The sequence below is a fragment of the Squalius cephalus genome (assembly GCF_949319135.1).
Source record: "Squalius cephalus genome assembly, chromosome: 24".
NCBI lineage: Eukaryota > Metazoa > Chordata > Actinopteri > Cypriniformes > Leuciscidae > Squalius > Squalius cephalus.
The window spans coordinates 9,909,490-9,925,227 of record NC_137145.1 but is presented as its reverse complement, the minus strand read 5'-3'; the positions used below and the strand labels follow the sequence as shown (position 1 = coordinate 9,925,227).

The 15,738-nt window shown below is 37.8% G+C and overlaps 1 protein-coding gene across 1 annotated transcript in view; it reads left to right on the top strand.

Annotated features, from left to right (window-relative positions):
• rtn4rl1a (reticulon 4 receptor-like 1a) overlaps nt 1-14,732 on the top strand; it is a 106,949-nt gene extending 92,217 nt beyond the window's left edge. Inside the window, exons 2-3 of the mRNA XM_079861361.1 lie at nt 8,174-8,625; nt 11,523-14,732. Coding sequence (XP_079717487.1) covers nt 8,174-8,625; nt 11,523-12,410 — 1,340 coding nt within the window. The 3' untranslated portion in view covers nt 12,411-14,732. The remainder of the gene's footprint in view (nt 1-8,173; nt 8,626-11,522) is intronic.
• The last annotated feature ends 1,006 nt before the right edge of the window (nt 14,733-15,738 follow it).

Sequence of the window (15,738 nt, the reverse complement as noted above, 5' to 3'; positions counted from 1 at the left end):
TGAATTTCATAAGGTTATTTCTTAATCCAGCATCAGAGTCTGCCAGTCCCTCCCCCTTTATGTCAGGGAATGAAGTGTCCAACATTCCACACTTCATTTTTTTTTTCCGGTTAATTAAGTGCATCGTCAGGGTATTTGTTAACTTGTCCAATTTGTTGGACAACTTAAAAAATACATATAAGAGGCACTGTCTTGCTAGGTATGCATTTTTAGTCTGTTGATTGCCTTTGAATCGCTTGTGTCATTCAACGCAACTCCTAATTTGTTTTCGGTATGCAGTAGACAAAACAACGCAATGATACTAAAACACTTGCCATAAGCATATAACACAACACACTGATAAAGAAACAGACAGCGTCCCACTTCCTGCTGACAGGGGCAGGAAATTGAGTTTGTCCAGAACAAAAGGAGAAAGTGAGTGAGCGAGAGAGAAACAGCGAGGTTCAGTATTGCCTCTCATTAAGACTCATAAGCGCTGTCATTGATATGCATGCGATCGCCTCAGCCCGTCCATCTGCAGCGGCACACGACTGCTCGTCTATTCATTCAGACATGAGAAAAAAAATTAAAGGAGCCTTTATGTTTTATCTGTCTCACTGCTGAAAGGACGGAAAGACACGTACTGACAGACGAGTGCAGAGAGTCAGTAACACGTCCCTGGAACCGGCCTTTCAATTAGTCTCTCTGCAACAAGACATCAGCTGTGTGGCATCATGGGACGGAAGCGGACCCAAAACACAACCCATAATAATACTCACTTACGCTTTTAAAAATAAAGGTTCCAAAATGGGGTTTTCACAGAGATGCCATAGAAGAACCACTTTGTGAACAGTTCTTATTAAAATTTAAACTTTTTGCACTAAATTGAACAGGGTTGTCCAAATCTGCTCCTGGAGGGCCACTGTCCTGCAGCGTTTAGCTCCAACTTGCCTCAACACACCTGCCTGGAAGTTTCTAGTATGTCCTAAGAGCTTGATTAGCTGCTTCAGGTGTGTTTAACTGAGGTTGGAGCTGAACTGTGCTGGACAGTGACCCTCCACTGATATAGAACCTTTTGTGCAATGGAAGAATCCCATAATAATAATAATAATAATAATAATAATAGTGCTAGATATAGTAGATATATAGCGACATATACTGTATATATAAACACATTCCCATTTGGTTAGAAATTGCTGTTCATATCACTTTTGCTCTCCTTCAACCATTTATCTACTACTGTATTACTTATAATGTTACTTATAATATAGTATAATGTAATGTTCCTTGTACTCAGACCATACTTTTATTCAGGAAGGGCGCATTAAATTGATCAAAAGTAAAATATTTACATAAAGTATACTTATGTTACATAAGATTTCTATTGCAAATAAATGCTGTTCTTTTAAATTGGCTATTAATCAGAGATTCCTGAAAATAATGTATCACGGTTTGTACAAAAATATTAAGCAGCACAACAAGTTTTCACTATCTATAATAATAAGAAATGTTTCTCAAGCAACAAATCAGCACATAGAATGATTTCTGAAGGATCATGTGACACTGAAGCCTGGAACAATCAATAAAACCTTACAGACCCCAAACTTTTGAATGGTATATATATATATATATATATATATATATATATATATATATATATACACACACAAAACAAATACACTTTTTTTTATCCAGTACACCAATTCAATATAAATTTTATTTTATATTATATTTTATTTATAATATAATAAAAAAATAATATTTTTTTATTATATTATATTTTTATATTATTGACTGACAAATGACAAATATTCCATTTAATTTCAAACTGAACTGGCTCTTTCCATCTGTAAAACGTTCTATCTGAGCTTTCTCAAGAATCTATACTGTACGTGTGGAAAGAAAAGAAATAGAGTGTCTGCAACACTTCACATCTGTGCATCACAACGTGACAAAACTCGATCGCTCCCATTATAATCAACAAAGCTGTCAGTCATCAAAAATCAATCGTGCACTTTTGCAAAGCTTTGCTGATTGTAATGGCAGCGATCTTGTTTTATTGTGTCGTTCACATTGACGTGTCAGAGAGCAAGAGCAAGAGCGAGATGGAAAGAAATAAGAGTGGTTTAAAATGGAGGGACATTTTGACAGACAACAGCACATGCTGGCACACAGACAGAATCCTGTTCTCATTTTTTGGCCAATTCGATAGGTCTGGCAGAGTCCGGAGATGTTTACTCAATCCATTACTGAGAAGGTGTGCTGTCACACCAAGAGGACATGCTTTGACTGTTTAGCATGGCCCAGTTAACCCCTGCTGGCTAGAAGGCGTAACTACACCATTCACATGACATTCGCAAACCTTTCTGCTAAATTCCCATGAGCAAATTTTTAAATAAGCAGATTTCAAAATCACATGCACCAGCCAAAAAACTGTTAGTAAGATGAACTCTAATGGATAGCTTTCTCCAGTTATTATAGAGCTCCTTGTGCCGCACGGCCCACAAACACAGACAGATCTTTTGTGGTATTTCAACCTTTCTGCACTTTCTCTGCCAGTCTGTAGTCATTCATCTCCGTGTGGATCTTTTCTCTGTCATTCTGCACAACATTACCCCAGCTTGTGTGTGTCCACTCTCCCCACGGCGTTTATTCAGACTGTCACCGCTGCCTACACCCACTCTCGGCACTGTTACACCAGCCTCCTGCGGGGTAAAAAAAACTAAATATGTAGTTTGATGTATAACATCCATAATGACAGACGCACTTGAGAGGAGGAGGAATACAATCTAAGCTGAAAGTTCCTGAGTTAATTATGAGCTTAACTTACTATAGCAGCCATTTTCTATGCTAATTTTAGCCGTAAATCAAACACTGTGAAATGTGTTAAGCGAAACAATACTAACGGTCCCTGGGAACTGGAACTGAAAGGCCTGTCACTTGTGTTTTATTTAGCCATTTCGCTGAAGTAACTTAATTTTACGTGCGGTCAAATCTAGCGTACAACATTTCACTGACAAAATCTCTGACAGAAATCCCCAGTTTCGCATTTTCAAGTTGGTCCTGTGAATTTACCGTGCTGACCAACGGAAAGCTGCTTGGTTTGAAAATGACTTCTGTATGATCTGTGCTTCATACTTCGATACACTATTGACAATAGACAATTAACTTTTTTTCCGCTGAAAATTCGCTAAAGTGACCGCTCCTTTATACTATACACTCAACCTGATCTCACGGGAAAACTTTACTGTTACGAGATGGCGATGTGAATCATACGAAAACGTATGATTATTAGAAAAAGCAAGTAATGAAGGTCCACCCCTAAACATAACTGCCACTGGGGCGCAAGCAGATCGCACGAAAACGTACAAATGAGGTTGTATGAATTCACACGATAGCCACCAATTCGCCAAAATGTGAAATAGTTATGAATTGCCTTTGAAATTGTGTTTGTACATTACATAGTAGCTGAATGCATAATCAAATTAATCAAAATATTTATTCAACAAACAAACAAGGGACTTGGAAAATGCAGAACTTAAAGGACATATTTGAATTCTGTTGAGCTTTCTATGCATGAGTCTACTTACAGCTAACATGAACACAATATTTCTGCTGTGACGGGAAATATCCTCAGTGGAAATAAAAGGAAATGTTCTCAGTGAATTTGATAGCTAGGGCCCAAACGGTAGGGGCCCCGGTGGCTGGATCTTGCTAATGAGAAGAGACATCATAATATATTTAATGCACTTATTATCTACCAGAGTTATAATCCAAATGTATGAGACGGGGGGTGGGGTGGGGTGGGGGGTGGGGGTATAGGATAGAGCAAGGGGTGACCGGAAGGTTTTTCTCTGCCTCCCAGAACAATGAGGGATTTCTGCAGCCTCTGTTATGTGATAAGAGAGAAAAATCCTAGAGGGTCATTATGGAAGAGCGAATGAAAAATGAGAACAAATGACAATGGATACAAAGATTTGTGTGCAATTTGTCATGTGTGCATTTTCAAGTCTACGGACAATAAACAAGTAAAATGCACACAACCACATACTTAAAAAAGTCACTATGCTGACAGATAAAACATCCCAATTACATATGGAACTAATTGAAATCCAGTCAAAAAGACATAAGAGAAAGAGAGAGAAAGGGAATAAATGGGAATGAAGAAGGGATAAATGAAGTGATGTAGTTATTAAATGGGAAAAGTGGTGACGATCATTGTGAAATAAGGATGTATTTAACATGCTCTAACATGCTGACATGACTTTGTGACACTAAAAATCTATAATTAAAATGTATAAAAATGCATAATTGAACATTGGCATATTACAGGCTAATGGGAAACTAGTATAATTGAACAGTTTGCTCTATGAACCTAAATGAACTAAAACACACACACATAGAACAAGATATTTTTTAACAATATATAGGTTTAGTTTCATACTACTATACACTAGCGTACAAACATTTGGTTAAAAATACAGTTAAGTTGTATAATATATAAAAGGCTTTATTTTTGTGGAAACATTGATGCATTTTTTTTAGGTTTTCTTTGATTAAGACCCCTGTGGTGAAAATTAAGCTTTTAATGTTAAAGACAAACCATGTGTAAATTCATAAGTCAGCACCATTGCTGAGTATTTTCTCCTTAAAACTGCAGTGAACCAAAGACAGTCTCAAAACCTGAAAATCGCTGGTGTTTCTGACGTCACAAACTACCTTGTAACCAATCAGGTCAACGTGTGATCGTCAACGAGTGGATCTCTGAGCTGGTGTGAGTGAGTGGAGGCGGGGCTATTTTGCATATTCTTTGAACCGCGTGTACTAAATGAGGCAAGGGTGTAGAGTTACATTTAAGCTATTTAAGGCACAAAGATTTTTTTCAAGGAAAAAACATTTAAATATGTAATTTTGGTGATCAAAAATGAGTTTTGAGGGATACAATTATTGGGAGACTTTAACAGTATATATTTGAAATGGGAATCTTTTGAAACATTATTAGTTCCGTATAAACATACATGGTTAAATGTCTTAACTGTCGCGTTCAACCAATTCAGCAAAGTCTCTGCTGAATAAATGTGTTAATTTTTTTTTTTTTTTGCAAAGAAAAAAAATCTGCAAAAGCAATGTACTAGCATTTCAATCGGCCTGATAGTTAGCAAACCCTAAATTGTCTTGCATAACCCATTTCAACTATACATTCATAAATGGCATAAAAATACCAGCTCTCAGCAAATCGATTCAATCTTGAGCTTTCATTACTAGTAAAATAATGATCTTTGCCTAAAGGGTAAAATTCAAATTGTTTGAAATTCTTCCGGACAGTTAATGGATGCTAGTTCTCGCCAGCAGGTGCTATGATGTCAGGCGGTCTTTAATCAGGGCTGTTTAACCTTTCTGTAACCCATAGAACTGATACTCAAATATATTTTCATTTGCTTCAGGGGAAAAGAAGACGTGCTTTGACCTTTTATTTAAGTGTTAGTAATCTAACGCTTCTAAATGACCGTTTTCATGCTCGCCGGCCCTTCCTGTGCATTACGTGGAGTGTGTGTGTGCGCGCATTGAGGCAGAGAAACCTACAGAATGAGATAAAGAGACACACTGTCTAGAAGAGTTATTCAGGTGTAATACAGCATGGTAATACCCGCTGGTTTGACCGGAGTCCATTTTCATAATCAAATAAAGAGAATCCTCAGACAAATTGTATTCATACTGCCAGCAATAGAGCTGTGTATTCAGCGTTCATTTTCAGAAGAATACACTTCACTTCACCGGCCAAAGAGTATAATTTTGTTGCCGTTGTTGGACTGCTGTAATAAAGATAAAGCAAAGTGAACATTCAGGAGAGGAAAAAAAGCCTGGTGTCAAATAGAAATGCAAACATTTAAATGCGAAGGATTACACATGTCATTCGAGGCTGTGTGAGATTTCACGCTGTATTAGGCACCGGGTGCTGTTTGAAACAAAGCTTGCTTGAAAAAGGTCATCCGTCGAGTGCGTGTATACAGAGGAGATCACTGTAATCTTAAATAAACACAATCATGTATGTCTAGGCATGTACAAACACACGCAATATGAATATAATGACATTGACCCGACATCGCTTCTAAACAAGCTTAGAAGACTAGTTTACCCAAAAGATTCATTTACTCATGCGTTTCTTCCTGTCTTCCGTTGAACACAAAAAGACAATTCTGAAGAATTAAGCTGCATTCTTTTCCATGCTGTTACAATGAAGGGTGACTGTGGCTTTCAAGCTATAAAAAAGACAATAAAGCACCATAAACGCACTATAAAGTGGTCTTTATGATTTGGGTTCTTCAGAAGACTTGTAATAATTTTAAAATTAATTACAAATAAACAAATTGTCATTATTAGTCACTTAAAATCTCAACATCTGCCCTAGTTCTCCTTGGCTCATTCATGAAAGAACAGATCGTGATTCAAGAACTACTCATTCTTTTTATTCTTCAGAATAAATTGATCAATCCAGCTTGCAGAAGTGGTCTGGATGATTTGTTTTTTTAACTGCACTGATATGATTTTGGAGTTCTCGATCTCAATCTGGTTAATGGCCCACTTGGGGGGACGATTAACTTTATGCAAATTGTACTAACTATATTTTTATGATGATTTAATGGTGTTAAAGCCTCAGTGTTCCTTCATTTTATTGACTAGAATAATTCTCCCAAACTTCTCCTTTTGTGTTCCACGGAAGAAAGTCAGTCACCGATTTGGAACAACAAAGGATAAGAAAATTATGACATAATTTTCCTTTTTGGGTGAACCGTCTTTTTAATACTACCCGTGGTTTAAACAACAGTTTCCTGTCACGCTTCCTGCTGGTGAGAGTGTGTGAGAGAATAGTAATGTTTCATATCAGTGTCAGAACACCCTGTATTATGCCACATCACTCAGCTCTCTGTGCAAGTTTACTGTCTCTGTCAATATCAATCTCTCTCAGTCTCTGTTAGCAAACTGATCCTTTTTAGTTTTTGTGCGCTCGAAATGTATTCCATCTCTTCCTCAAAACACTTCCCACTGCGGTGCACCTCGAAACCTCTCTCTCATTCCCATTTCAATTCGACATCAAAGAGGCGAATCAATGCTGAGCCACTAACGTTCACTTGTACAACAGCGCCCATCATCACAACCTCATCCTCATGGTTTTATCATGTATTCTTATTCCTTCCCTTTCTTTCTCTCACCCTCAGACATGCATATTTTTTTCTTTCAAGGAGGTTTTTGTTCTGATCTGTTGCATGCACACACACACACAAATGCTCATGTGTGCTTGCATTTAATTCCTCTGTAACCTTTAACATTGATTTTCTGCTTTTAAAGTTCAGCCTCGTGGGCCAGGTATATTCAGAGATGGCTATAGATATAGGCGGAAAATGAATATAACATGCTCTGATTATTTTTGTACTCCTGCAGATGGATGGATGTCTTATGCTCACCAAGGCTGCATTTAGTTGATCAAACATAGTGAAAATACATTGTTACAATTTAAAATAGGCTACCCGTTTCCTATTTTAACATCATTCTAAATCCAAATAATTACCGTAACATATTACAAACAAAAATTTAAGAAAAGTTTGACTAGTATTGTTTATATTGTTTGCTGTATTTTTAATATACTATATGCTATATAATATATTATATAAGATACTACGTGATATAGGCCGACTTTAATATTCTAGAAGTTGAAATTAGTAATTGTTTTGAGTCGGATCTTTTCAGATCAATTGATCTGAGAGAACTGGTCGTAATGATTTGTATACCTATACAGATATTCATAATATACTACATAGAATTAATAGCCCATCATTGCAGATTATCAATCACATAATTGAAATTTAATCATATAAAGCTTTGTTTACACTCACATTTGTTTGGTGTTAATTCTTGACCTTGACTTTTCTAATTATTTCTAAATTGGACAATCAAACAAAATTATAATCAGATCCATGGGTAAGCGTAATACTGTTTTAATAAGATAACTTTACTAGAAATAGTTGTTCACCGGCATATGTTGTATTTTGGGCTGCGTTATCTTGACTATCAAAGTCAACCAGCTGAGTCCCCCCCCCACCCCAGCACAAACCTGCATAAGCCAGTCTGGAAATTCTTAATACTCCAATGTGCACTGATTTAATTGAATGATCTTTTTGTCTCTGTGTTTCCATAGGCTGTGGTCTGGAGTTTCTCCTGGTGCTGTGTGGTTTAGAGTTGACCCGAGCGTGTCCCCGTCACTGCATCTGCTACGACTCTCCCAGCACGGTGAGCTGCCAGGCGCACAACTTCCTGGTGGTTCCAGAAGAAATCCCGGCCCAGAGCGAGCGAGTCTTTCTGCAAAACAACAAGATCCAGCGATTGCTGCAGGGCCATTTCAGCCCAACCACCGTCATGCTTTGGCTCTATTCCAACAATATCTCATATATCCAGCCCTCCACATTCATGGGCTTCACCCGCCTGGAGGAGCTCGATCTGGGAGACAACAAACACCTCCGCTCTTTGGCTTCTGACACCTTTCAGGGCCTGACCCGATTGCATGCTCTGCACCTCTACCACTGTGGCCTAATCACTCTGCCCGCTGGGTTATTTGAAGGGCTGCACAACCTGCAGTATCTCTATTTACAGGTAGGTAAAAAATAGACATTTTAAAAACCAGTGCCATTTATGTCCCTCTTATACAGCAGATATGTAAGACTATAATTTTAACAAGGAATAGCTGATGTCAACATTTACTATGTGCTATTATAGGTACTTTTTACATCAAGATTCATAAAGATGCCTTATTTGACAAGTCACAACGCCAGTTTCTCCTCGCTATACCTTCAAAGCAAGCTTAAGTTAGCAACATAAATGTTTATAAATTCTGAAATTTCAAATTAATCCATGTCAAATTTCTGAAGGCATCATTTTTTTTAGAAATAATATCAAATAATATTAAAATGTTTGGTAACACTTTAGATTAGGGAGCACATTCACATTCAGTTGTTGTAGTGGTTATGTTTATGGTTCAGGGATGTAGAATATGGTCATGCAGAATAAGGCTTTAATATGTGCTTTGTAAGTTTTAATAAACAGTCAATATGGTAGTAATATGCATGGTAATAAGCAACTAGTTAATAGTGAATGTGTTACCAAATGTTTTAATTTAGACTAATATGGCACATTACAATGTATTAAAGGGATAGTTCACCCAAAAATGAAACTTCTGTCATGAATTATTCACCCTCATGTTGTTCTAGACCCGCAAGACTTTCGTTCATCTTCAGAACACAAATGAAGATCATTTTGATGAAATCTGAGAGCTTTCTGTCCCTCCACAGACAGCTACTCAACTGACATTTTGACACTTTAAAAAGTTTTATAGACCGCATATGAATTGAACGGTTTAGTCGAAATTGTCTGAAGAGACTCGATTGCTTTATATGATGAACAGATTTAGGCTTTTATTCTCATTCAGCAGAAGCTCAACTGAACCTGCTTGACGCGCGATAGCAAACCTCAATGGTTCTTGCGGATGCTCAAACGTGCTGCGTAACACAAGAGAATGAACCTCATTGGTTCTCGCAGTTGATGTTTATATGGGAACAAAAGCCTAAATTCAGTCTGTTCATCATATAAAACGATTGTGTCTTTTTAGAAAATTTGGACTAAACCGCTCAAATTCATAAGGATTAGATTTACGATCTCTTTATGAACTGAAGCGTCAAGATGGTAGTTGCGTAGCTGTCTATGGAGGGACAGAAAGCTCTCAGATTTCATAAAAAAGATCATAATTTGTGTTCCAGAAATGAGCGAATGTCTTACAGGTTTGAAACGACATGAAGGGGAGTAATTAATGAAAGAATTTTCATCTTTTGATAAACTATCCCTTTAACAAACACATTTGCCCCATAGAATGCTGAAAATAAGAAAAATGCCCTTCTGAAACTGGAAATGGCACCTTTTGCACAAAATAACTCATCTATAGAGAATGGAACAATGGAACTGAAATAGTTACAGTACCATTTAAGATTCCTTTGTTTTACCTCATATTAATGTGTCTGATGTTCTGTGTAAATATATCATATTTAGGTCCTCCTCAGCCAAATTGAGTGTGAATTTATAAGACGCTTGGCACATTTGTGCTGACACTTTAAGAAATCTGACTGGATACAATACCGCTTTTAAGGAAGCTAAAATGCCCTCTTGAATGGATACTTTTTTTTTTTTTTTAGATTGGCAGTGCTCCCGGTTTGAACCATTGCTTAGGAATCATCTGACTTGCCAAATAAATCCAGATAAGATCTGCTCAAAATGTTCAATATCAGCCTTGGCAGCAAGAAGTGCTGCACTAAAATGATGACCAGAGATAATATTTCGTTCTAATGAAAATGTCAAAAAGGTATCATACTCTTCAGGGGCAAAGAACATTACGGACACACGGCTCTTGGAATTTGATTTATGTTTAAGGTTAAATATTTCTGACCTTTTATGAGGTTTCATAAGCATATGCACAAGGTTATGGGTATTTCGGTTAATATATCTGAACAAGGTCTACATAGTAGAAAAACGGTATCAAAAAATATAAATGTACTGTAATCTAAAAAGTTTGACACAAAAGTGCCATACATATATATAGCATGCATTTCACATATACTGTATTATTAAATTGGCTGACCTAATTTTTTAAAACAAATAGATGAATTTATATATATATATATATATAATGCATATATATATATATATATATATATATATATATATATATATATATATATATATAACATATATCTAAAATGTTCTATTCTGGAAGCAACATATGTCAAGGATAGCAGACAAAACTGTACAGTACCTTCCCACCTGAACATACAGTGCTTTACGCTCGGCTTGTTTCGTCCCAATTTCACAGTGTTTAGCCTCTCATATAGCTCAAAACCTGATAATAAAAAAAAGAGCCATACAGATGAGGAAGGATTACTGTGAGGGGTTGTTTGGCATGTGCGAATAACAATTAGATAAAAATAAATTCACAATATTAATCACTCTCCAATCCATGCAAATATATATTTACCTTCAATACATTGTCCTGAGAACACAATGTATTAAAGGCACTTTGGATTTTCAAAAAGATTCTTATAACAGAAATATAAATGAAAAGGGAAAATCTAATATATCCAATATAAAGAGTCATCTTTGAACTGCCTTTATGAAGAGGACACAGAAACATTCGCATGATTTGATTTGGTGTTTTTCTTAAGATGATTTGTAGTTTTAATCTCATCAACATCATCTAATCTCATCAACAACAAAAACATTTCTTATATTTCGCAGAAGATAAAAAAAAAAAAAAAGATAACCCATTTTAAACTAAAATTTGATTGAGCTATTTTTGTAAACAGACTAAAACTAATGAATACACATGAGAGATTGACTAAATTTAACAGGACATTTCATCAAAAAACAAACTGATTGCTTTGTATATTCATATCTTGCTTTTTCTGAGCCTGCTACTGACTGTTGCTGTTTATTTTGGCGTTCTGCAGAACAACCAGCTGGAGTTTCTTGAAGATGACATGTTCATTGATCTGCTGAATCTCAGCCATCTATTTCTGCATGGAAATCGGCTGTGGAGCCTCCACCAGAACACTTTCCGTGGCCTAGGGGCCCTCGATCGCTTGCTGCTGCATCAGAACCGGCTCCAGTGGGTTCACAAACAGGCTTTCCATGACCTGCGGCGCCTGACAACTCTCTACCTGTTCAACAACTCCTTACCTGAGCTACCAGCCGAGAGCTTGACTCAGCTGCCGGCGCTGGAGTACCTGCGTCTCAACGACAACCCTTGGGAGTGCGACTGCAAGGCCGTGCCGCTCTGGGATTGGCTGCGGCGCTTCCGTGGCTCCACCTCCTCATTAATATGCGTGGCTCCGCCAGAGCTGGCGGGAAAGGATCTGAAACGGCTGACAAAAGAAGAGCTTCCCTCCTGTACGGGCTCGGAGTCGCTCCACCAGAGCAAATCCAGCAGCCAAGGGGACGTGGGGGTGTCGCTGAAGAAAGATCATCATCACCGATCACACAATCATCATCATCATCCTCACCTGCCACATCAGGATCAATACTACCCCACCTCCCCGTCACCGCTCCCTCGACCGCCCAAGTCGGGACGCAACAGGAACTGCACGAGGCATCGCACCCGACAGGGCAATGGTCCGAATGAGGTGTATAACCTAAAGGATTTAACCAACAAGGAATCGGGCGACAAATATGACCAGTCAAAGCCAAGACGTAAGAACAAGTGCATCCCAAGGACTTCGGTGGGGCCCCCTAGTAATGTGCAAAGAACAAACAGCAGCAGGGCGACGTCCCTCTTGGCACCTTATTTCATCAGCCCTCTTTACTTATTGGTGTGTCTCACTGCCCTTATTTTCCGCTGAGCCTGTGGAAGCCTGTACAAATGGTTTTACCGAAGAAAACGTAGCCCTCTGTCTACTCTGGCTCCAACACTTCAGTGTGCGAATGTGTGTGTGTTTGTGTGTGTGTGTACATGTGTACGTCAGCGAGCCCCTTTTGAGGGACAGAGGACTTGTGCAAAGTTACGGGCCTGGAATTAATCCGGAGATGCGAAGACACTCTGGAGTTTGTGGGCGAGAGAGGGACACTAAATGGACTACTCCTCGATCATCACCATTTTTACACCATTCCCTGTTGCTGCTGATTTACCAGGGCATATTCAGTAAAAAAATAAAAATATATTGTGCATTTATTAACTACATTCAGTTGTACATCGCACCTCTGCAGAATAATTAGCAGCCCTTTGTGGTCAAGCTTACCACCATTAAAACCTCCAAATCCTTGTCCTTACCTTCGACCTGAACGCAGGCTGCAGCCCAGAGGAGAGGGGAGTGTGAGCTAAATACATAAACATACCATTTACACAAATGTACATGGACTGCTGCACTAATGTGTTAGCATCTCTGCGGTTTCTGTGGGAGGGTTGTTGTCAACACCTTTAGCACCAGACAGGATAAAAATGACAACCCAGGAGAGGGATTGTGTTAATTATTTTTTTTTACATATATATAAGAAAAATGGTTGCATTTGCAATATTCGCACATTAAAGCTAGTTCACACAGCCCCAACAAATGCTAACAGGGTTAGCACGTTAATCCAACAAAACCAAAAGTTGTTGTTCGCATGGTGAATTAGCATTCTACTGTTCTGAAGCTGCTATGCTGGCATACTTTAAGGTCAGTGAGAGAAAAAGTAGAGTTTATGAAGGATTATGGGATGGCTCTGGGTTTGTGCGTGTTGTTATTCGTTGATTGTGCCCTTAAGATAGTATTTTGCATAAAAACTGGAAGAAAAAAGTTTAGACATGAAAAGGTCAAGTGGAGCTCATGCAAAAAGCCTCATGTGTTATCTGTTACTCAGCTGCAATAATGTGCTAACCTAGAAGGGAAACAACAACACTACATTAGTATCTGCACATGACACAGTTTGGGGAAATGAAATGTCTCACAAAGGGGGAAATAGAGCTGTGCAGAGTTATGATGTTGAGGCTAAACTGGAAGACTAATTAGCCATAGATTCCCTAAGGAAGTTCCAACGGGTTTCTGGAATAGCAGTTTTTGATTTAAATCGCTATGGAGGAGGGCAAACATCTCAAACATTTAGACTTTCTTGACGACATATAAATAACACCGAGAAAAGGAGCAGACAAATCTCTCGCAGAGCAACAGATGAAAATGGCCCTTTTGGGATTTTAACAATAATGTGAAAAGACTTGTTCTTCGTACATAAGTTACATCGTCACACCTGCAACATGAATTGTTGTAAACTGTTTTTTTTTTATAAGTAAGTTAACTTTGTAAATACGTAGCTAAATAGGGACTACAACTACAGGTACCACAAGAATGTGAGTTTGCATGCTTGATGGGCCAAACAACCACTGTAGTCCTTATATAGCCACTTGTTAGCAACTAAGCATTTATAAAAAAATAAATAAATTTATGGTATAGAACAAAATGTGACAAATATAATGGTGACCACAGGCTTTATTTTACTCATAAATCAAAAACTACCTTCTGAAAACCCATTAGAAACTCCAGAGGGAAACCATGGCCCAAAAATGCCATTTCCCATTCAGGTTTTAAGAGTACAAACTGAACAGTTCCAGAAAGCCAACGCAAGTTCTGAGGTAATAATCCTTGTGATCCAGATTAATCCATGCAAGCCATAGAAAAGCATGTCTGTCACTCACCATCTCTGACCTCTGCCACTGTTAAGCCATTGAACACATGTCTGAATTGACATTCTAAATCTGAGATATCAAACGTCAATGAAAAAAATCACAGAGCCCCCTCTGGACAGGTAGGGTAATAGCACTTTCCCCACCTCTAACTTGTCCCCATTAAAGACTTTTTACCTTTATACAAAAGTGAACTGAAATTATTATGACATGTCCATTGTGAACATTTATTTGTTTGAGAATATGTCACGTGCTAACAAAAGACTGTGTGTGTAACATTGTCGGGGAAGGATGAAGTTATTTTGTATTCATGTACTTTTTCTTTGTACATTGTCGTCAAACTGCAATTTTGAACAAACAAGTGCACCATGTTAACACCTTTCCCGTCTTCCTCAGTCTGTCCTTCATCTTTATTCCCCCCTTTTTCATGACTCAAACTTTCTGTCTGTTATGAAACACCACTCAAAATCTGTTTCTAAAGAACATTAAAGAGAAATGTGGTCTCACCGCTGATGGTTTTGGATGCCTTTGTTTGGATTCTGCTTGAAAAAAACAAAGTATAAATCAGGTGATGTTTAACCAGGGAAATGATCACACTAGAAACAGCTTTTCATTTCTGGACCAAATGGCGTTACTGCAGAAGCACTTCATAATAATTCACATTAAATCACTTGGTTGATTTAAATTCTGAATATAAAAGACAGACAAGATATAGCGCTTTCTCAATTGCATATATTTTACGTACTCTCACACACAGTGGAAATAAGCATAATTTCTTCAGGGACATGCAGGACATCTTTGAATAGACAGACATATTTTATTGAACCCTGAGGGGGAAATTCTGTTACAGAGACAGATAGTAAAGCCTAATTAAACTGTTGCTATGCTATGACAGTAGTTGATCTGAAACAGAAAACTGACTGTGGAAAAATATGAGTTTATGCTAACGCCTGCTATAGCGCCCCCTATGGTTGGAGCCTATAGCTAAAACACTTCCACTGCATTCAGTTTCTTTCTTGCACACACACAAAAAAGATGTGTACTATAACAGAAACATTATACTGTAGAACAAAGCGACACCATCTCAGGCCAGAAAATGGTTGACATGGAAGGTCAGGATGACCTGTTATGCTTATGCTTGTTATGCTTATGTAAAATATTTGCGAAACTAAAAAAAATTGTGGGAAAAAAAAAGACGTTTGAAAGTCAGAAAACAGTATTGACTGGAACAGCAGTCTGTGGTTGTTTTTTGCAGTATATACACAGTGCACAGTTGTCTGTATGCTTGGAATTTCTGGATGACCTTCTACATTTTCCAATATATTGTGCAAAGATTGTGCAATATATAATGAGAGCCCAATGTGAGAATACTGCAACGTAAATCCCACAATGCAATGCGTTCAACCTTCCTTGACACAAATCGGAGGCAATGTAATCTCTTTTCCTTTTATGATCAATTATTTTTTACACAACATTGAAATACGAAGGCAAAACAACAGTTTTTATTTATAACT